The sequence below is a fragment of the Myotis lucifugus genome, unplaced genomic scaffold (assembly GCF_000147115.1).
Source record: "Myotis lucifugus unplaced genomic scaffold, Myoluc2.0 scaffold_388, whole genome shotgun sequence".
NCBI lineage: Eukaryota > Metazoa > Chordata > Mammalia > Chiroptera > Vespertilionidae > Myotis > Myotis lucifugus.
In genome coordinates, this window is record NW_005871436.1 from 588454 (window position 1) to 611527 (window position 23074).

General features: G+C 41.6%; 1 protein-coding gene across 6 annotated transcripts in view; it reads right to left on the minus strand.

The window, feature by feature from the left end:
- Positions 1-23074, minus strand: part of MBNL2 (muscleblind like splicing regulator 2) — a 158918-nt gene that overhangs the window by 99772 nt on the left and 36072 nt on the right. For all 6 annotated transcript variants that reach the window (XM_006101946.3, XM_023743410.1, XM_006101947.3 and 3 more), the window contains exon 2: positions 8257-9033. In XM_006101946.3, the coding sequence (XP_006102008.1) occupies positions 8257-8430 (174 nt within the window). In that variant the 5' untranslated portion in view covers positions 8431-9033. The remainder of the gene's footprint in view (positions 1-8256; positions 9034-23074) is intronic.

Genomic DNA, 23074 nt, shown 5'->3' on the forward strand with positions numbered 1-23074 from the left:
TAACCAAAAAGTATCTTTCATGACCCTCTGTTCTTCTTGTGCCCACTTTAATGTGTCAGATTTCTCTTGCCGTCCATAGATAGCTTTTAGATACCAACATGAAACCCTTGAGATCTCAAGACTGCAGACTAGCCTGTAAGTATGGCCACTTTTCTGGGTAAAGATGCCATAGTTTTTATTAGTTCTTAAAGATGTTATACTTCCCTACAACCAGAGAGAGAAGAAAAAACAACAACAGAAAACAAACGAAGAGCCCTTGGCATGGTGAACAGGATCACATTAAGGTTTTGTGTCTGGGGAACAAGGCATAGGGTTGAAGTGGGGTGATGGCTTGGGGTGGGGACAGGATGAAGAGTTTGGATTTAGCTGTGCTGAGCTGCAGGGGACAATAGGCCATTCATACAGAGTTGTCAAGGAAAGGGCACACAGCAGAAATGGGGCTGATCGGCACCGATGTGGGAATTAAATACGTGCGTGCAGACACACTTTTAGAACTGATCACTGAACCCGATCTAGGAAAAATCCAACACAGTCTTGGAGAGACTCCATGTTAGGGAGCAAGGGGAGGAAGAGGTGGCATTAGAGGTAAAATAGGAAGGAAGGTTGGAGTGGCAAAAGAGCCAGGAGCAGGGAGGGGGAAGAGGGGAAGAGCAGGAGAGAATTCTAAGGAGAGGCTGACCGGGCTTACAAAACAAAATGGAGATGTGCGAGGGAATGGTGAACGGTGATGCAGAAAAGATTTGGGTCTGAGGTTCACTGATGATCATCAATAAGTCCATTTTGAAAAGTTGTGGGGATGCATCCTTCGGATGGTTATTACTGCATTTCCGCTAGGTGCCAGAAGCCATGCTAGGTGCTGGGACACAAAGATGAAGGGGACACAGTCCTGTCTTTGGGCCGCTTACAGGCTTGCACTGGGTCACTCACTTAGAGGAGAAAACTGGTGCATGGAAGTCTGCATAGTGTTGAGGGAGGGCATGAAGGAGATGCGGTTGATTGATGGGGAGGGTACAAGTCAGATGATAGGGAAGTGGACCTCTTATGCAGGAAGTAATAATTGGTGGATCCAAGAATCCTTAAAAGATGAAGCTCTCCTACATTTTATTACATCACATATGATTTCAGAATCACATGGGAAAACACACACACACACACACACACACACACACACACACACACCCATCTTGGACAAAAGCACTTAAGTTACTGAGGCCTCGTCAGTGATGGTATAATATTTGTATACAGATACAAACAGAAATAAATACATATGCCTTGCTTTCTCTTGCAGTTTCTATTTTAAATATTTAATATTTAATTTTCTGAACAGGTTTATTCCTGGGGGCTTCTAATTTACAAGGTTTCTTTAAAAAATATTCTAATATGCCAAACTTGTTAAAGTGAATATAAGTAATGAGGAGTTTTAGAATTATTTACACCAAGTATTTATTCTGTAAGAGGGGTTGGGAGGGGGAAATGATGGCGCCAGATCTGAAGTCACAGTCCTCAGATCAGCTCCCTTCTCCATCATTTATGAGTTACATGTGAGTTACTTACATTTTTGAACCTCTAGAATGGCTGGTTATATAATAGTTACCTTACATAAATTTTGGAATAAATAGATAACACATGAAAAGTTCCTGGCAGATTGTAGGCATTGTATTACTACAGTGATTTCTACTGATAATAAAATAATTGTCTGAGATTATATTTTTTGAATCAGGCCAAAATTAGGCATATAATTTAGAAAATACTCAAGTAATTTTTACAAAGAATTAACCTCTATTTAAGAGCTCAGGAACACAAATTAAGGTCAAGGACATATTCTGATATCTTTTTTGATATGTTATTAAGGACTGTCCAAAATGGTCACATACCTACCACTTTTAATTTTAAAATTTTCATCCATAAATAAGAAGACTAAAATTTTATTTGCCATCAGCCAACTGACAGCCAGCATCCCTTACGTAAATGAGCAGGATCTACTTTTTTACACTTTTGAAATTTAGAAAGAATTGGATAATTAAAAAACGTAGTTTCTGTATCACATGTAGCTTCAGAAAAATGAAATCATTTACTTGTCAACTTTCCAATGTTGCATTATACTTCCTGAGTCACCCGTATCTCCGATCCCTGCATAGAGCTCCCTGATTTTAAAATCTATTGGGATACTGATGCACAGGTGTTGCACTGCACAACTCCAGGGGTGCCAATCACATAGGCTATGATGAGAAATGCATCGCTACTATGCAGTGCACCCCTGTACAGCCATAGGCAGCAGCTCTATTTGCAAGGCTTGAATACTTTCCTGATGAACATGCCCTACGACACAACAAACACTGACTGAGCATCTGCTATGTACAAGATGCTGTCCTAGGCTCTGGGGATACCACAGTGATAAAAAAAAGGTTATGATCCCCATCTACATGGAGTTTTTATTCTGGCAGAGTGGAGAAGGGAGACCAATAGAGAACAAAACCCAAATGTGTGAGTAGGAGAACAGGAAAGCAAGGTGATGAGGAAATGGGATCCCAGCAATGAGAGAATTGCTGCTGGAAATAAGGCTGGCAGAAAGCCCTCACTGTTGGCATTTTTGATCAGAAGGGAATGCAAGGACAGCTTTCATATCACCGAGGCAAGAATATACCCGACAGAGCAAAGAGCAAGTGCACACACCCAAGGTCAGCGGCCTACTCAGTACATCTGGGGACAGGGAAGAAGTGGCAGGACTGGAGTGGCTGGATGAGGGTACAGTGGTAGGTCTGAAGCTGGTGACTGAGAGTGGGAAGCAGCTCTCCTGGACCCTAGATAGCTTTTGTAAGGATTGAAAGATCTTTACTCAGGGCAAGATGGGATTCCACTGGAGGCCTTGAATAGAGGAGTGACATCATCTGACTTAGGCATGAAAAGAATCACACTGTCTTTGTACTGGTTTTTATCCTGAAAGATAATGTAAGGTCTAAACAATTTTCTCAAAGACTCTAGGAGTGTTTTGTTTTTGCAAAAATTAGCGACATACTTTTAAAAATGGTTCTTTTGAAGCTGAATTCAAATTCAGATCTTGGAGCAAATATATTAAATGCCGATGAAAGTGATAAATGCCAAAACTTTAATCTCAGTGTGTTAAAGCTGCTTCACTTATTCCTCTCTGAAGGTTTCAATTTGCAAAGAAATTCACATGAGTTTCTATCATTTACAGGAGGAAGAACCTGAAAAGAAAAATCTTAAACTGAGAGCGCAACTGTTTTATGGACATAAACGAGTAGAGGTGGTGGTCAAGGCCTCTGCTACGGAGATATTTGTTGCTTTGAAGCAATTTGTATTTTGTTAAGTTAACCTTACTGTGGAATACAATGTTCCAGGATGTTCTGGCCTTCCAGAAAAGATATGAGCTATCCCATTGTTCATAATAATACTGTACCAACAACAAAATCACAAATTCTTGCATGCTCAGTAGTTTCACATAAAACGCAACAAGGTAAGCATTGTGAATAAAATACAAATGCCACTGCAACAGCTCTGCTATATTTTCTGAAACATCTTTTATAAAAGCATTTATATATGTAAAACTCTCTTTTCCAAGAGTTCAGCAAATCTCTTTTCCAAACATCCACACATTTGTTTAGTATGCATTTATGGAAGTGTACTCCTGTATACAAATAGCTTGTCACAAAAACAAAACAAAACAAAACAAAAAGGAATATCTCAACCTTACAACTGACTTGTCTCTATATTGATAGGTCAACACCGATTCCTTGTACCTATTTTTAGGAATAAAAATACCTCCCAGTATTTGCAGAAAATATCATTTCAATAACAATAAAAATGATGCCTGCCTCAAACATTATTGCTTTTAATGTCATGACTAATTTGTATTACTGAGGTATTAGCACTCACATGGTAGTTTTTTGAGTTTGGACACATGAAGAGTTGGATGCTTTAAGAATTGGACATTTTAAGACTCTTGCCTGTACAGCCAGTCATAAAATCAGTACCTGTACTGTGATACTTTAGTAAGAAGGGAAAGAAACGAACATTGCCAGTCCCCACCATGTCCGGCCCTGTGCTGGGCATCTGGCATGTCTTAGGCCAGTTAGCCTTTGAAGTAATCTCATGAAGTAGGAATTATTATATCAATTTTAAATAGGAGGAAGCTGAAGTCAAGGAGGTAAAATAATGTGTCCCAGCCAGGGTTTCTTCAAGCCTGGCCTGTCTGACTTCAAGGCCCCTGCCCTTTTCTCTATTGCAGGCTGCTTCTACTGGCCAACACTGTCTTTTTAACATTTCGATGAAATAAAATCAAATAGCTCAATTATTATCAGCATTGTCACTCTTTTTTTAGCTACTGATTTTTGAGTGAGTGTTTTATTTACCAGTCTCAGTCGTAAGGACTTGCAATCCTTACAACCACCTTGCAAAGTGAATACGCCTGCACCGTGCTGGACACTGTGCCCTTCAGTCAGTTTCACAGGCGATTATCCTCTTTTACTGATGAGACAACAAAGATAAGACGTGATAAATGACACACCCACGGCTGGGAAGTGGGTGAGCAGGCATTTAGATTCTGGCTCTACTCCTGTGCCTGTGGGCTCTTTTCACATTCTTTATAGTTTGACAACTTAAAAAATATATAACACACACTCAAATTAAATAAGCTGAACATTTACAATTCTAAAAGGGAACCGATGACTTGAGGCAATATGTAGTTAGGCATCAACACTGGAAAACGGTTCTATTAGACACTTCTGAAAATGATTTTTTTTAAAAGATCCAATTTATTATTTGTTTTATTTATTTATTTTAAAATCTTTATTGTTGAAAGTATTACAGATGTCCCCTTTTTTCGCCATTGACCCCTTCTAGCCCAGCCCCTCCCTCCACCCCAGGCCTTCACCACACTATTGTCTGTGTCCATGGGTTATGCATATATGCGTACAAGTTTTTGGTTGATCTCTTCCCACCCACCAACCCATCCCTGGCTTCCCGCTGAGATTAGATAGTCTGTTCCATGCTTCTATGTCTCTGGATCTATTTTGTTCAACAGTTTATTTTGTTCATTAGATTCCACATATAAGTGAGATCATGTGATACTTGTCTTTCTCTGACTGGCTTATTTCACTTAGCATAGTACTCTTTAGATCCCTCCATGCTGTTTCAAAGGGTAAAGTTCCTTTTCATTTGAACAGTGCTCAACATTCTCATGGCTTGGTTTATGTTTTTTTTAAAATATATTTTATTGATTTTTTACAGAGAGGAAGGGAGAGAGATAGAGAGTTAGAAACATCGATGAGAGAGAAACATCGATCAGCCGCCTCCTGCACATCTCCCACTGGGGATGTGCCCACAACCCAGGTACATGCCCTTGACTGGAATCGAACCCGGGACCTTTCAGTCCGCAGTCCGACGCTCTATCTGAGCCAAACCGGTTTCGGCTGGTTTATGTTTTTACAGTAAAGATAACTGTTCTTGGTTACTTTCTCTGTGGGTTGGAATCCTTAAAAAATTATGGCCTTGGAGAATCCATAGTGAGGTAATGAATTGTAAAGATCTGTTGTCTTATTGATACTCAAGAAACATGTACCTTAGTAGGTCAGGAATTTTTCCCTAATTAGTTTAAAAAATCAAAAGTTTTAAGAAACTAGCTAAAATGTTAGATTAATAGTTAATATCGGAGAAGGCTTGGATAAACAAAATGAAGGAATTAGGGATAACCTGGAAAATGAATTTCTTTTTTTTTCTTAATATACTTTTACTGATTTCAGAGAAGAAGGGAGAGGAAGATAGAGATAGAAACATAAACAATGAGAGAGAATCATTGATTGGCTGCCTCCTGCATGCCCCCCACTGGGGGTTAAGCCCACAACCTGGGTATGTGCCCTGACCGGGAATCGAACCGTGACCTGCTGGCTGCCCATTGAACCATGCTGGCTGGGCTGGAAAATGAATTTCTCGTTGCTGACCTCTTTGGTATGTGGAAGTTCTTGTTATCTAGTTTTTAATCTACACTGCCTTTTATAGTGACTGCTTCTACTGGTGATGATCACAGAAGCAAATGCATACTTAGTTTTCTTTTTTGACTATAAAAGCAAAATAAAAACTAACATAAGAATTGCTTATACTGTTATAGTTTATATGAATTATAATTTGTGCATCTATTCATTTATGTGTAGACAAAATGATTCATAATTTTAAAGTCCAATCTAATATTTTTTTAAAATATATTCCATTGATTTTTTTACAGAGAGGAAAGGAGGATAGAGAGTTAGAAACATCGATGAGAGAGAAACATCGATCAGCTGCCTCCTGCACACTCCCTAGTGGGTATGTGCCCGCAACCAAGGTACATGCCCCTGACTGGAATCGAACCTGGGACCCCTGAGTCTGCAGGTCGACGCTCTATCCACTGAGCCAAACCGGCTAGGGCACAATCTAATATTTTTTAATGATTAAAGATTAATAAAATAGGGGTAGTTAGTGAGGTAAATAGTATATCTATTTTTAAAAATTTTAACCCTTAAAAGACTTCTTTTGGGATATCAATGTAGTCTTCTGTTTTTAGTGTATAGATAAATTTTCCCTTTAATGCATACTTAAATAAATGATTTAAAAATCTTTTATTTTAATTTTGACTTAAAAGTTTTATAAAACACTTTTTTTTTACTTTAAGATGAAAATTTCCCCAAATAACTTATCCAGTCCCTTCAAACCCAAGAATAGGCTAAGAACACTACTTTGTAAACTCATAAGACAGTAATTTCCCAAGTCATTTATCAAGAGCATGAATCAACATTTTTTTAACTGCTTAGTAAGCTTATTTAAATAAAGTTGTGCAGAGATGTAAATATTAAGCTATTTTTTAGCTATAGATCTTACTTATTTCCATTGTAAACAAGATCTGATAATGTTAGGACTGTCACAGACAATCTGAGTTTCATAAAATCCACAATTTTAGGGCAAAATAAACCTCAAAGAATTATGGGCTAAGTCTTCCCATTTCCTTCTATTAGATTTATTATTATTATTTTCCCATTTCTTTAAGTCCAAACTCTACCCAACTCAGTATACAACTCAGGTGCACAGCCTTCAAAAACATTTCTTGAAACAGTCAGCTGGAAGCCAGCTCTCTCCTCTATAGACCCCCACACAAGGTGTCTCTCTATTCTCCCTTTAGGGCCTGTGCCCCTTTCTGTCTTGAGTTATAGTTGTTTGCTGATGTGCTTGCTGCATTTTTCCTACCAGTGAACTCATCAAGGAAGCCATCTTGAATCACATTAGTTTCTTCTGTGATGTGTTATGTGTTAACTTTCACATAGTAGGTTCTCAAGGTGTATTGAGGGTGTACTCAACAATTTGTTAGGCATGTCAAATTGTCAAAGAGAATGAAAATCATATTCAGAAGTATTTTAGGAAGTCCTTGGTCAAGAAAGAAAGCCCCAAGTGCCCATCAGCAGATGAGTGGATTAAAAAACTGTGGTACATCTACACAATAGAATACTATGCTGCTGTAAAAAGGAAGGAATTCTTACCATTTGAAACAGCATGGAGAGTGTTATGCTAAGTAAAATAAGCCAGACAGAGAAAGATAAGTATCACATGATCTCACTCATTTATGGAATATAATGAACAACATAAACTGATCCAGAGACAGAGAAGCATTGATCAGACCGTCAAACCTCAGAGGGAAGGTAGGGGAGGGTGGGGATAAGTGGAAGAGATCAACCAAAGGACTTGTATGCATGCATATAAGCCTAACCAATAGACACAGACAACAGGGGGGTGAGAGCATGAGTGGGGGGGTGAGGGGGAATGGGACGATAAGGATACATATGTAATACCTTAATCAATAAAAAAAAAAGAAAGCCACAGAAGTAGAAAATTCTTCAAGAGGTGAATCAGATAACTGGCACACATAAGTGACACATTCAATTTCTTCACCTGTATATAACCTCCAGAAGATCAAACATTAATAAAATATTTATCTTTAGTTGTCACAGCCAGACTTTGATTTAAAACTCGGGTACATGAATGTCATGCCATACCAAAAACATAGCATCATGTATTTTTAAATTAAACATGGATCTGTAAAAAAATTTATATATGCCTGATATGAAAAAAATGAATGAAAATCTCCCAATAGTTACCACAAATAAGAAAACAGAATCTAAAAACAATTGTTCAACTTCTGTAAAAGTACAATGAAAAACATTTCATTTGAAAGTTCACTGTGGCATTGCTATGACATTCAATGCACTGTCTTACCTTTAGGGAATCAAAGCAGGCGATTACTCTTCCATTTTCAACCTGGCAACTTTTGGGGGGGTGAGCAAATTTGCACTCCTCGTCGGAGCGTGAGCAGGTTCCTCGCTGGAACTGTCTGCAGACTTCTAGCGTCAGCCATTTAGTGTCTCTGACTGGGGCAACATTCAAAGCCATGGCAATCAAGTAATTTGGATTCTGTTCCTTTCTGTGAAGCGATTAAATCAACCCAAGTTCCAATGATGCAACACTATTGTGAAAAACCCCACATGTAAGTCTGAAGGTTAAGTGATAAATTGCTTAATGAAGTCCAATCCAAGGAACAGAGTGAGAAGAGAACGTATTGGCAAGCAGTCACTCATCAATCAATGTGCCCCACCTGAAGACTGCAGGCCGAAACAAAAGCATGCTCAGTGTCATCTCTGGCTGTCAGTGTCCCAGTCTCCTGATTGTGTTGCAGACACACTGTTTTTAATGAGGAACTTCAATGTCACAGCACTCCTTGGGAGAATATATCCAGTTCGAAGCTCACAGCTATCGGTGGTGCCGGAGAAGAAGCCACTTAGATGTTCAGCTCTTAGCAGGATCTCTGTTTCCTCCCACCTTTATAAACTCGGAAAACAAGTAGTCGGTAAAGTCAGACAACTGAGGTACCTTCATCCACTTGTAAGGTCGACGTAACGTGTATTGGACAGGAAAACAAGACTTGAAAACACAGGAGCTCCCTGGCTGCAGTTTCCAGCCAAAGTGACTTCCCACAGGCACTTTTAAATCATGGACCTGAAAAACACCAATAAAATATCAACTGTCACCCAAACTCGAGGGAATCGACACTTGAACAAACTCTTTAGCTCTTATCTATAATTTGCAAAAATGCAACTGAGCGCTTTGAGCTTATACTCAACTGCAACCGTATTGCAGAGACGATCCAGGCAGCAGTCCAAAAGTTAGGAGTGACTCGAAGAGATGAGTGTGGCAGACACAATAATTAGGCATTCAGAAACAATTCAATCTAATGGGCTTAATCGCTAAAACAGTGCAATAGAATTGTGGCTTCCAATTAATTTCACATTTGGGCCATTGATTTTATTATTGAAAATGTTACAAACAACTATCTGGGATGTGTCTCTCCTTATATAATAAGGATATTGTCATTTTGGATGAAATGTGGGCCCCTCCTTTATGTCCTTTCTAGTTTATGGAGATTTGAACTTAGAGCTGAATAGGTAGAAGTTTCCTGATATTTATTCTCATAGCTCTTATACTTTTCTGTCTACTGTTATTACTTCCGTAAGGTTAGTATCCCACTCTGTGCTAAGAGCATTTGAGAATAAGGAGTGTTTGTAGTTTTCAATTCTGTATCCTAGAGCCTTATTTCATGGCTATTAGGTCCTCAAAAAATATTTATTTTGATGACTGGCCAGCATGCTCAGTGGTGAGCATTGACCTACAAACCAGGAGGTCATGGTTTGATTCCTGGTCAGGGCACATGCTTGGGTTGCAGGCTTGATCCCCAGTGTGGGGCGTGCAGGAGGCAGCTGATCAACGATTCTCTCTCATCATTGATGTTTCTATTTCTCCCTCTCCCTTCCTCTCTGAAATCAATAAAAATATTATTTTTTAAAGTAATTATTGATGATTTCAGTGCTGATTGACTCACTGACTGAAGGCCTGCAAGTTAGTTTCAGGATAACTCAGTTTAGACTTCAGTGGACTCGAAATCTAAAATGGCTCTGTTAGTGCGGAATCTCAGAGGGAGAGTGGGTGGGTGGGAGATACTCAATCAAAGACCTTGTATGCATATATGCATAACCCATAGACACAGACAATAGGGTTCTAAAGGCCTGGGTGGGGGTGGGGGTGGGGTGGGCTCAAAGGGTTCAATGGGGGAAACAAGGGGATATATGTAATACTTTCAACAATAAAGAATTATTAAAAAATAAAAATAAAAATGGCTCTGTTCTGTGGAATGCTGGAATTGAGCATCTTCAACAGAAATATAATTAGTAAATTCTGATTTCTAAAATCAGCCTAGTTCATTTCTTTTACTATTTTCAAGGATTGTGAAATTATTAAAACATTGACACTTTAACATTATTGGGGTCAAGTATGAATAAAGGGCTAAATATCAGAAGTTGATCATTTTCACAAATTGTATATGTCACAAGCAACCTTAAATATTGCCTAGCCTTGATGTTCTTCCAAAAATTGTACAACTAAAAACTTAATGGAGACTAGAAGCATATTATTTAAAATCAGCATGTTCCAAATAAGTTCAGAGAACAATAATCCGTAAGTGATTTGTAAGTGCTCCTTAAAAAAGTAGGCCCCACAATCAGTTAAGTTTAGTTAACTCCAGGTAAACCAACCTGAACAGGCTTCCATGCAACAGGGCTTTTATTCTCCTGGCCTTGAATGAATCTCTAATAGGGAAGAGAAGCAATGGTGTCTCTCAAACGTATCTGATCATGGGAACATTTATTTAGCAGGACATCTCTTGGGATGAGTGGAAAGGGCTACTTCATCCCAAGACTTCTTTTACTTATTAGTAGAAGTGTTTGAATGAGTTTTAATTGGATGTGCATTTAAGGAAATTGGCAACCTTGAAAGCTATGAGACATACCTCGCTCTAATTGTAAAATATTTGAGGGGACAGGCAGGCTCCTGCTTGTCTGATTGGCAGCATTGTGTTCCCAGCAGCTAACATCAAATAGCTTAACTTAGGGCATTTAAGAAGATGAGTTTAATAACCAAATTTACTCTGGGTCAGGTTTCACAGACCAGCCTGGACCTGCACCCTCATTACCTCAACCCCCACCTCTTACCCCCTTGGAGAACAAAGGATGAGGGGAGCGAGGGAAAAGGAACCCTTTCTGTGTGTGTATTCAGTGGAGCTGAGGCACTAATAATAAGGAGATGTAAAATGATGGCTTGGACACCTCTAATTTATATTTTTGAAATATTTATGGAGCCCATGAATCCTATGGACCAAGGTCCAATGGAGTTACAGGACAACAAAGACACAGGAACGCTCATTCTCAAAGGCAGCAGCATAGTCTCTGCCAAGGCTTCCCTTGTAGGAAAGGAAACAGGCAAACATGTATTTATGCAGCGATGGCGAACAAAAAATTACTCAAAGTATTTCGTTAATTTTTAGTATGTTTTTTAAAAAACTGATTTTAGAGAGAGAGAAAGAGGGAGAGAGATAGAAACATCGATGAGAGAGAAACATCTATCGGCTGTCTCCCACATGCCCCCACTGGGGATAGAGCCTGCAACCCAGGCATGTGCTCTGACCAAGAATTGAACTGGGGATGACGTTCAATCCACTTGAGTATTCAGCCACACTGGCCTGGCATACTCAAGTATTCTTCAAACAGGAACAATGCCCATAAATGGAGTACACTTTTTCTTAGATAACAAGACAATTTTTTTTTTCTGGGAGACAGTTGACCATTTCTACTTACTCGGAAAGTCCAACCAGAATTTAGATGGCCAGACTCTATCAAGATGAACTTGCTTTTAAAAGCAGAGGAGCCAAGCTTTCTGATGGCCAGACTCCTGTGTATGTCAAAGATGTTCCAGAAGGAAAGGGAGGGGCGTCATATTGCACCTAAATATATTGCTATCCTAACCTTCCGTCAATCCACTCTTTCTCCCAGATTGTTCTCTGTTTCTAGCCTAAAGGCTATAGAGCTACTTTTATCAAAGATACCACCTCTCTTGGGCCGCCACAACCTCCATCTTCTGGAGGGTATAGGCAGGCAGCTGTGGGAACGAGGAAGTGAGAGCAGATCTGAATTAGGTTAGAGGAGGCCACTAAAGGAGATGGGTACTGACGGGTAAGGATGGAGACCAACTTTTAACATGGCCACCAAAGGACAAGATTAAACTATACGAGCACATAAACCAAAATACAGACTGCAAGTTCCTGGGAGGAAGGGTGACATGTCAGGGTTTTACTCTCTAAAATAGAAGCCACTAGCCACGTGTGGCCATTGAACACATGAAATGTGACCAAGTGCCACAGAGGAACTAAATTTAAACATTTTAAGTATTCTTAACTATTGTAAATTTAACTTAAAACTGATCCTCAATGTAGTTATTGGAAAAGTTTTAAGTGTTCTTGGATTGACTTGAGTACATGAATCCACTTTTCAGTCGTACATTTTATGAGGTCTAAATACAGATCAACTATTTCCAATCAAAATTCAGTATCCAAGTTGAGATGTGTATAAAATCAGTGTGTATTTTAAAATACACAGTAATTTCAACAACTCAGTGTGAAACAAAAAGAACGTGAAAACATCTAATTAATATTATTTAACAGTTATTACAGGGTGAACTGATAATATTTTAACAAATTGCAATAAATATTATTATTAAAATTAAACTCACTTGCTTCTTTTTAGTGCCTTAAAATTCAGAATTATCTATGTAGCTCACATTATATTTCTCTTGATGGCACTGTCTTAGGGCAGTGATGGCGAACCTTTTGAGCTTGGCGTGTCAGCATTTTGAAAAACCCTAACTTAACTCTGGTGCCGTGTCACATATAGAAATTTTTTGATATTGGCAACTATAGTAAAACAAAGACTTATATTTTTGATATTTATTTTATATATTTAAATGCCATTTAACAAAGAAAAATCAACCAAAAAAATGAGTTCGCGTGTCAGAGGTTCACCATCACTCTCTTAGGGGCTTGCGCATTTCTTCTATCAGCCAACATAGAATTCTCTGGATTGGTGGAAAGTACCCCGTCCTAACAGCCAGCATTTCTAGCTCTCCTTTTGCCAAGGATCCTTCACATGACCTTGGGTAAGTCAATTTCTCTGCGATCCAGTTTCTTCATCTGTAAAATGTTTATAATAGTTCCTGTCTACATTACAAGGTTGCTGCCATGAAGGACAGATTATAGAGGAAACATAAAAGACTTTGTAAACAGTAAAGTGCTACCCAAATGCAAGGTGATGAAAGGAGGAGTTGCTCTATAAATATTTATTGAATAAATCCACTTCCAGGCTTCCTCCCTCGTCAGTAGTTCTACTAGTATGTCGATGACCAGGTGGATCAGCTCCAGCCATAGATTCTAAAAGCAGGACAGTGCCTCAGAGATCAAAGAGCTGACTGTGAGGTCCGCTTGGGGCCACTTATCTGGAGCATCCCTCATTTCTCAGACCATCTTATTTTGCAGCCAAAAGGAACCCACAGAGAAATTTCTCCAAGTACAAAACCCACAGTGTCACTACAAAGGCCTGAAGCCTGCTTTCTTTCTCCAGCTTCTACTAACTCAGAAATGAATGAAATATTTTTACGGCCCAAGAAACCACTCTGGGCGTGATGTATAGCCTGAATACACACGTAGCATCGACCGAGAGCCTTCTTAGTTTGAATACATTCCTCAGTGCCCTGCGTGAGTGGGGAAGAGCAGGCAGCATTTTCTGGTTCATCTGCCCAAAGAAATGTATAAATACAGATACATTTCTAATGTTCACAAAGTTCTCAAATATGCCAGCACTGGCCCTGATTACATGCAAGGCACCGTCTATCTTTCCTAGAAGTTTCTGGACTGAACTGGGAAGCAGGGTCTCCTGCTCACATTATTTTCTACTTTTTTTCTTTTGTTTTCTCACTTCTTTTTGACATGTGCTTCAGTGTTACTGCCAACATCCCAGTCAATCCCACTCCCATTGGCTCCTTCCAGTGTGGAACCTAGAATTTTGAAGTGGTTGTTCCCAGTTGTTCCTCTGGCCTTGTTTCTCTGTTGGCATTCCCTTTCCTCGTCCTCCTTGGGCATTCAGCAACTTCCTGCTGTCTCCCCCTCCTGTCTTTCTAAGCCCCTCACAGAGGAGGAGAAGGTCTTTCCCTTGAAGGATCAGCTGAGTCACCAGGCTGCCAAGGCCTTACCAACCTGCACCCTGAAGTGATGCTTCTGCCTGACTCCCTTCGTTTTCTTTTGATGATCACCCTGTGGGCCATCTTTCCACACTGTCTGATAATCATTTTTTAAATATATTTTTATTGATTTCAGAGAGGAAGGGAGAGGGAGAGAGAGATAGAAACATCAATGATGACAGAGAATCATTGATCAACTGCCTCCTGCACACCCGCTACTGTGGATCAACCCCACACCCAGGCATGTGCCCTGGACAGGGAATCAAACCATGACCTCCTGGTTCATAGGTCAACACTCAACCATGAGCCACACCAGCTGGGCTGTCTGGTAATTATTTTTAAGTAGATATCTTTATTCTCTAATTCATAAGAACTGTAAATATTGATTTTCAAATCTCCAGAGTTCAGTTTAGTGACTGGTATGTAGAATATGCTCAACAAATGTTTGTCATATGAACTCCTGATTCTCCTCCAATGAGCATTTGCATTTTCATACGGACCAGAGTCTAATTTAAAGGAATAAGGTTACAAATAGGGGATTTCAGTATTATCCTGTAGGAAAATTCCAGCAGGTGTGATTGGCTTTTACCCTGTTGCTGCCAAGTAGGTTGGGGGTAAGGAGCTTTCCCAGGGATAAATTATTCGAACTTCAAAACCCAGAATCCTCAGCCCAGCGATTCTCAAACAGCAGCAGCAGCCACCCGGGGGAGCCTGTTAGAAGTGCAGGTTCTCAGGTTCCTGCTCAGAGGTCCTGAGTCAGAACCTGGGGGTGAGGCCCAGCAATCTGTTTTAACAAGCTCTGCAGGGTGTGCCTCTGAAGCAAGCTCAAGTCTGAGAACCACTGGAGTAAGCATTTCTTGCCGCCCTCCTGTGGGCCAGGCATCCTGCTGGTTGCTCAGGGAACAAAGATGTCTGTCCTGAGTTAATCACAGGGTCTTGGGTTCACTGATTCCCACAGAAACAATTACAGGAAGGCAGGCTGGGGGCATCCCCCCCATGGCTATGTTTCTAATCAATAAAAACAAACAAAACACAGCTAGACTAAACAGAAAACACCTGAGAGATATGTCCCAGATAAGACCTCATTCTATGAGAATGAAAAACCAGACCAACTCATGGCCTGCAGACTTGGTTCAGGCGGTTGGTGGGGGTGCATGGGGCTTTGTTTATAAGACTTTGTCTGAGGGAGGACTGTCTTAGGGGGCCTGGTGGTCCCTGCTGACCAGCTGCCGCATTTCCAGGCCCTTTTGCTGGAAGTCTTTACAGAGGGGCTGCTTTGTAGCACCCACACTCCCAGACAGCAAGCTAGAACAAACACCAAGGTTAGCTGTGGGGCTCATCTTCAAAGCAAAGGCAAGACTGAAGTTCAAGGATAAAGAAACAAGGCTCTTGTGTTTCCTGAAATGCCAAAGGCCCCGCCATTCAACTTCACAAAATAATCAATCCCAAGCTATTTTTAGGGTCTTTGCTTACACGACACTTCATTTTTCAAAAATATATTAAGAAACTGGCCTAGGTGTTAGATTTTCCGACATCTGTGACATTTGACTGTAGAAAGGAATGTTGCTGCTCGCGTTCTTTCACAGCTGCTCCGGGATGCAGCAAGGAGAGCTTGGAAAGCAGGGCCTTTCATTCTGCAACCGAGGAGGCCACCTCCCGTCAATCTGCACCTCGCAGACAAGCCCGGGCTGTGGGCCCCAGGTGTCCTTGCCTTGCCAATGCTCTGTAGCTAGTTTGTACATTTCTGGGGGGGCGGGGGGGGACATCAATCATGTCCGATCTTGAGACTGAGATTGTTCAAAATTTAAGACTGCCTCAAGGAAAATAGTTCTGCAGCACACGGCTCCTCCGGTTCACTCCCGGGCATCTATGGTATTTTAACTGTCTGCCAGACAGAGGCCTCCTAGGAGCTGATTAAAGGGTCCTTGCAAAACAAACTGATTCCTGAGTCAGACAGTCAAGGGCTCATTATCCATTAAGTAACTTATGAGATGCCTTTAATTGTATTTTGCATAAATCAAATTAAAATAAAGAAGCTATGTCTCCTTGGGTTTCCTATTTCCAATTTTGAGAATGGTTGTGTTTCCTATCTTTGATTTTAAAATTCTTAAAATGTGCTTCTTTAAAAAGGATTTTTTTCCCTTCCTGCGAGCGGTTTCATGTTTGAGCATCCCACCTCTATTTCTGGAGCTTATATGAAAATAGCTCTCAACGTGCTCTTTCCCTTGATCAATGAACGACTGGGCCGCATCCTGCGCCTATCAGATGCAGACGCCTAGGCTGGAGAGGGACCCAGAGGAGCCACGGCTGGAGTACGTACTGGGCTGAGAGCCACTTGACCTCCAAGAGTGGGTGTAATCCTGCCCTGTAATCACAGCCACGGAGCAGAGGTTCCTCACAGGGTCTTATCCCTGGGAAGCTCTATGGACCAATAAAAGCACAGAAATGAGAAAGGTCCCCCTTGCGAAAGAAATAAAGAACCTAGCTGACTTTACCAAGAATAGGAGTGAAGGGAGCAGCAAAAGTGATTGTCTTTAAAAAGATTTTTCTTCCTAAACACCTTTAAATGGGTTTCTTTTTACATTTATTGAATATAAATGTAATGGTGCTTTGAAACTTCTGCAGGGGTGAGGGGTAAGAACCAGTTTTTCTGCCCTGATTCTAGTCACTCCTCTCCCCTGAATAGCTGTGTAATGTCACGTAAGCTCTCTCAGCTTCAGTTTCCCTGTTTGAAATTGAGGGGATTAAGACATACCTAAGCCATTATATGCACTGCAACCAAAATACATTTGGTCATATGAGTCCTCTCTGTATGGTATCTAAGCCTTATCAGCCTTAAATAAGGCATCCTTACGTCTATGTGCATGTACACACACACACACACACACACACACACACACACAGCAGGTGGAAATAACGTATACATCTCTGTAAAGTGAATCAAGTGTACGTGAAAGAAAGTAGAAGGGTCCTTTTGGTGAAATGCTTCCTAGACTCTTAGACAAACCTTTGATATTTGCTCTTGTAAGACTATTTGCAAATCTAAATTCATCCAAAGCCAGGAAAGAACCAAGGCTAACAATAATATCTCTACTTTGCGTGGCACCTGACCATGCTTTCAAATTCATTTCCATAGGGGAAACTAACCCAGATACCCAAGGTCACGTGGTGAGTCAGAGAGGCCAATGTTTATGACAACAGTAATAAAAAGAGGAATTCCCAACTAAAAATTTCTCCTTGTAACTTAAAGCACAAGTGAAAAATTCATAAAATCAGGGCTCATGTGAACACATGACCTTTTCCAGTCCATTTTCATGGCGGTTTCCAGGAACCAGTAGAGAAAGAAATCCCATCTTCGGTTAGAAGAGGAGAAATGTCTAAATGTACTCCTGAAACTACAACCAGATATAATCTATTCAACACGTATTTGTATTCAAATTATGTTTCCCCCTGCATCTGTGTTTTCTATGCAAACATTTATAATGCAGTTAGGAGCCGCTCTTATTAGCATCAAAGCAATCGTATTAGTTGCCATTTAAGACTGACAGCACTTACCGGTTTCCTGTATGCCTAGGGCCCAGGGGCTGCAGCCGGAGAGCACAGGTATCGAGCTGCAGGCTGCAGTCTAGCCCTGAATTCCCAGAGAAGTCTTTGTCAGAACTTCCACTTCCTTCCCAGGCCGCAGGCTCTAGTGGACAGGCATGCTTTGCCACTGACCTTTTCCCTTTTCTCTCTCTTCCATTACCACCAGCGGAATAGCTACTTCATCTGTCTGTTCACCAACAACGCGAATACCCTCTTTTTGGACAAGATTTTTGTAATGTAACTGCTATGACCATGAAATGAAAATACCAAGTAATGTAAACATGTACACATTTTTAAAAATTCAATATATTGCCATAACTGAACTATAACTATAATATCAAAGGAAGTAACTTTTTATAAAATAAATAATGTGTACTTTAGAATTGTAATATTCAGTAATAAAGTATATTATGAGACAGAATGAAGTGGTCAGATACTCACGCCTGCATATATGTAGCTTATTTGGAATAGGAAAGATACAAATGCAGACCAACATAGGTATGATAAGTAGTATGGCTTTGCAAAATGCCAAACAATTTCTGTTAAGGTTCCTAACAAGGTGAAGAATAATGTTGCCTCAATTTACACAGTTGTGGCATTCTTGAAAAATTGAGTTATATTAAGACTGTCCAAAAATGCAAAATAAATTTAAAAAACACTTGGTGCAAATATATAAAACAGTTAAGACCTTGACCCAGATCACTATGAACAGGATTTTTATCTATGTGAATGTCTAGCAGAACATGCAACATGAGATACAACTTGGTTCCTAACTCTGAGGAAGTCATATCCATTGCAAGATATCAAAATCGTTCGACTCCTGCCTGTCACATTCCAGACACGCTCCCTAGTCATTTGGACAATGGGGGGGAAATGCTCCTTTGAATTTCCAAAGTTCTCTTTGGGGGGTGATATTGTCCCCATTGATAATAGTGCTGTAGGGTCTTAGGCTATCTAAGTCCGGCTTAAGTAGATGGGTATAAAATGTGAGGATCACTAGTGCAGTAGATGTTGGGGAGCACCAGAGAGACACAGATAAGACCCCACCTAGAGAAACCTCTCTTTGGTGGCACCACTAGGGGTTCACTAGAATTAGAAGAACTCACAGGTGGTGAAATCGGTCAGCAAGTATAGCAATGGTCCAGGCATTAAAGAATAATCCAGGCTGAAAATTATATTGCAATGGTGGGAAGGAGAAGGCAATTCAGATCATGGCTGGGATAAATTCATTAAAAATGAATAATCTTTTCGGACTGGGAATGTGGAGAGCCGGGAAAAGATTAGTCAAAGAGGACTTCAAAATTTGGACCCTGTGTGGGCAGAAAGATACTAATGCTCTGCCCGGGAGGAAGGATGTTAGCAAGTGGAAGCCCATTAGAAATGGGGACATAGAGGTCATGGCCATGGATACACAGCTAAAACCGCAGAACGGCTAAAGTGAGTGTGAGAGAAAGAGACATATTAAGATTTTATATCTAAATCTACATTGATGTATGTATCTGGGAGAACAAAGAGAAAGCCTTGAACAGGGCCAAGGACAGTTCATTACTTACTTAGAGCTGACAGAAAAGAGAGGAGCAAGCGAAAACACAGGAAGAGAATGATAGACAAAAGATCCTCTGAATATTGCAATGTTAAGGATGCCAGGAGAGTTTAGAGTTCCAAGATGGAGGGAGTAGCCACAAAAGCCCACTGCCACAGACCAGCGACATGTAGATGATTGACAATTGGTAGTGGCTAGAGGTCATAACCAGGCCATACTGCTGACCTTCCCAGGAGAGGAGAAGGGCATGGGAAGCATCGGGAGCTCTCAGGAGTATTTGGTGCTGTGAGAACACCAAGCAGCAGCAAGGACAGTTCTGAACTCCTCGTGTTTTGTGGTCAGATGGGCACCGATGGCCTGTGCATCCTGGAGAAGTGACCCTCTGGAACTTGAGGCCTGCCTGCTCACAGAGCGGGAAGGATGTGCTGTGTGAAGCACCCAGGAGAGTGCTTGCTTCTCCCACCACTTCCTGCCTGTCCTTTCTTTTCTGAATGGAAGGAGAGAAACACAGTAGAGGCCTGGGGAAGTGGCAGGATGGCAGGGTGGGCCAGAGAGCTGGAATGGACCGGTCGAGGCATCTTGGGAACAGGGACAAGACTCCTGACTTCCTTTCTCCTTGTTCCCTTGGCCTTTGCAAGAAATAAAATGGCGTTTTCAGATATGGGACCGAGAGAAGGTGGGAAGTGAGGGAGGCAGCCCGATTTCCAGCTGGAGAGCTGGACATGGGATGGGGCAGCTTTTGACTAGTGGCCCCTACAGTCTCAGTCAGGTAGAGGTTCCACCTGCTGGGACAGGCACAGGGAGTCCGGGACGTACAGAGAGTTCCCGAAGTTGAGGATGGCCCCTCTTGGCAGTTGAATAAGAGCCTGAGACAGAAAGCCAGGGAATGTCAAGTGGCCCAGGAGGCACCATCTCAATGAGATTTCATGATCTTGTTCCAAAATGAGCAACTACAGTTTCCTTGTTTTCTCCATCTACCCTTCTCGAGCTGAGAACAGGGGCAGAGGAAAAAATGCTGCCAATTTCAAAGATCAAGGCCTTAGGGATGAGACAATTTAAAGTAAGAGAGGCCTGAGTTATAACAAGAGTACAGGCAACGGAGATTGGAGGTGAGGAGGTGAGGGAAAGCGCTATTCTTCTCTCCTTGTGGAAATGGTATCTGTTATCATATAATTGCTTCTAAGTGTATCATAAAGTACCTTAATGTGTGCATGTGGCAGGTGTAGCATGATCTCAGAAGTGGGCATGGCTAGTATCCCCGGCCAAGAGGGACCGGGTCAGTCGTGGGCTCAGCACGTAATAATCACATGTGCTTTGCAAATGAGTGAAAAGCCAGAGGCTTCCCTCAGATTGGAATGAACAGCTGCACAGAAGGTGCCATAGGAAGTGCACACATCTCAGTGAGAGGGAAAGGCCGGTGCTGGAGAAAGCGCATGTGTAGAGCTGTCTGATAGATTCCTGGGATGTCAGGCTAACCTGGGGTTAGCATCTCTAATGGCAAGAGAAGCCCCAGGTACTAGCTTAGAACAAGCATTTAGTGAGAACCATGGGCATAATGTTTTTGAGGTGAAAGGTAATAAAGATGAGAGCGATCAGAGTTGCTGCCAGGTGGCCAGTGTTAATTAGAGGAGGAGGCAGCCAGCATATCTGTGGATGGTGAATGCGGAGCAGAGAGGGGAGGGCAAGAACACAAATCCACCCGGCTGCTGGCTCACCATTCTTTCCTCCAGTCTTATGGCTTTAAACCCACCAGACAGTGAGGATTCCCAAGTTGGAATCTTTTTTCCGTCTCTGTCACCTCTTCTCCCTCCATCTCTCTCTTTGGTAGCCTACATCTGATCCATTCGGAAATTCCATTGGCTCTACCTTTCAATGAAATTTAAACTGCTGCCACCTGAATTTAAACCATCATTATCTCACCTGGGTTTATTCAATGACCCCCTAAACCCATCTCTCCTGCTTCTGCCCTTGCCCCCTACAGTCCTGTCTCAACACATTCTACTGAGAGATCCTTTGGAGATGTAATCAGATCATGCCACTTCCTGCCCAGGTACTTCCAATGGCTCCGGACTCCTGAGTGTGAAAGCCAACAGCCTTACCATCGCTCATACTGGCGTCCATGATTAGCCCCATACCTTCCCCGACCTCCTTTCTCCTGTTCACTCCCCTTCAGGCATCCTTGCCTTGGGCTGGTTCTTGAGCAGCCACAAATGTGCTTGCCTCAGGGCTCTGACCTTACTGTTCTCTCTGCTAAGAGTGTGCCTCTCCCAGATAGTCACAGGCTCAGATGACAGTCCACGGGGAGGCCTTTCCTGATGCAATATTGCATCAGTCCTACTTCCTCACTCTGGCTCCCTCCCCCTCTCCCTGCTTTATTTCCCTACAAATTCCTTATCATTATTTGACACTCACATATTTATTTATCTTATCATTTTCTCCTCCAAAGGTGATGTAATATTTGCGATGGCAGGGTCTGTATTCCTGACACCCAATGCAAAACCAAAACTTTAGGACAGTGATGGCGAACCTATGACACGCGTGTCACCTCTGACACGCGAACTCATTTTTTTGGTTGATTTTTCTTTGTTAGATGACATTTAAATATATAAAATAAATATCAAAATATGAATCTTTGTTTTACTATGGTTGCAAATATCAAAAAATTTCTATATGTGACACGGCACCAGAGTTAAGTTAGGGTTTTTCAAAATGCTGACACGCCGAGCTCAAAAGGTTCACCATCACTGCTTTAGGACATGGTAAGCATGCAATAAATATTTGCTGAGTGATGAATGGATGAATGAACAAATAAATGAATGAATATACTACACAGCTCATAGTTTCTGCCTGAATTTATGATTTGCTTTGTTCCATCTTCATGATGTAATTTGAAATATTTCTCAATCATTGTTATTCTTGCTATAATTTCAGTACTCGAGGACTTTGACTTCTTAGATTTAGAATAGAGGGGGTGCAACAGTTTCTAAGGCCATTTTAGCCCTTAAATGTCTGTGATTGTACAGTGATTGGCAAGGCTGACTTAAGAAGAAAATGTATTTTTAGGAACTCTTCTGGAAATCTTATCAGCTCGGCTGGGTTTGGCCTAGATTTGTTAGCAGGCCGTTTGAGTTGTGGGATCAAACAGGAGCATCTGTTTGGGGGCAAAAGGGGCCTTTGTGTTCCTGTTCCAGAGTCTAGAACTGAAGGGGCATCCAGGTGGGGTGGAGAGGGGGTGGAGTTCTGCACTCAGCATCCAGGAAGGAGCCAGCGTTGGATGCCTAAGTCCCAGGCTGTAACAAGGACCCAGATCTAGGGTCTTGGTACTCAGAGGACTAATTCATCTTCTTGACATTTTCTCTGCTACTAGAACAGCACACAGCATGCTGTTGTGCACCAAGAGCTCACCAACACCCCCTACGCCCATCTACGTGGTGAGGTGGTGGGAGTGACTGTGGTTTCAGGGTCTCAAACTTTCTGAATGCACGCCAGCAATCCTGGCTCCCAAAGGATTTCTGAATGCACGCCAGCAATCCTGGCTCCCAAAGGATGTCAGCAGAACAGCTTGCTGAGAGTGGATGTGAGCATTGTCCTTCATAAGCATGGGCTCCAAAGAGGCCTCATCCCTGGCCCTGGTATTCTCTAGCAATGGAAGGCCCAGTTTTTGAGCCACACAGACCTTCAACACAGCTTACCTCGTGAGGTTAACGAGAGAGAGAGAGAGAGAGAGAGAGAGAGAGAGAGGAAGGAGCAGGTCTTCTGCCTGGTCCCTGGAGGCAGAGGCTATAGCTAGGTTCC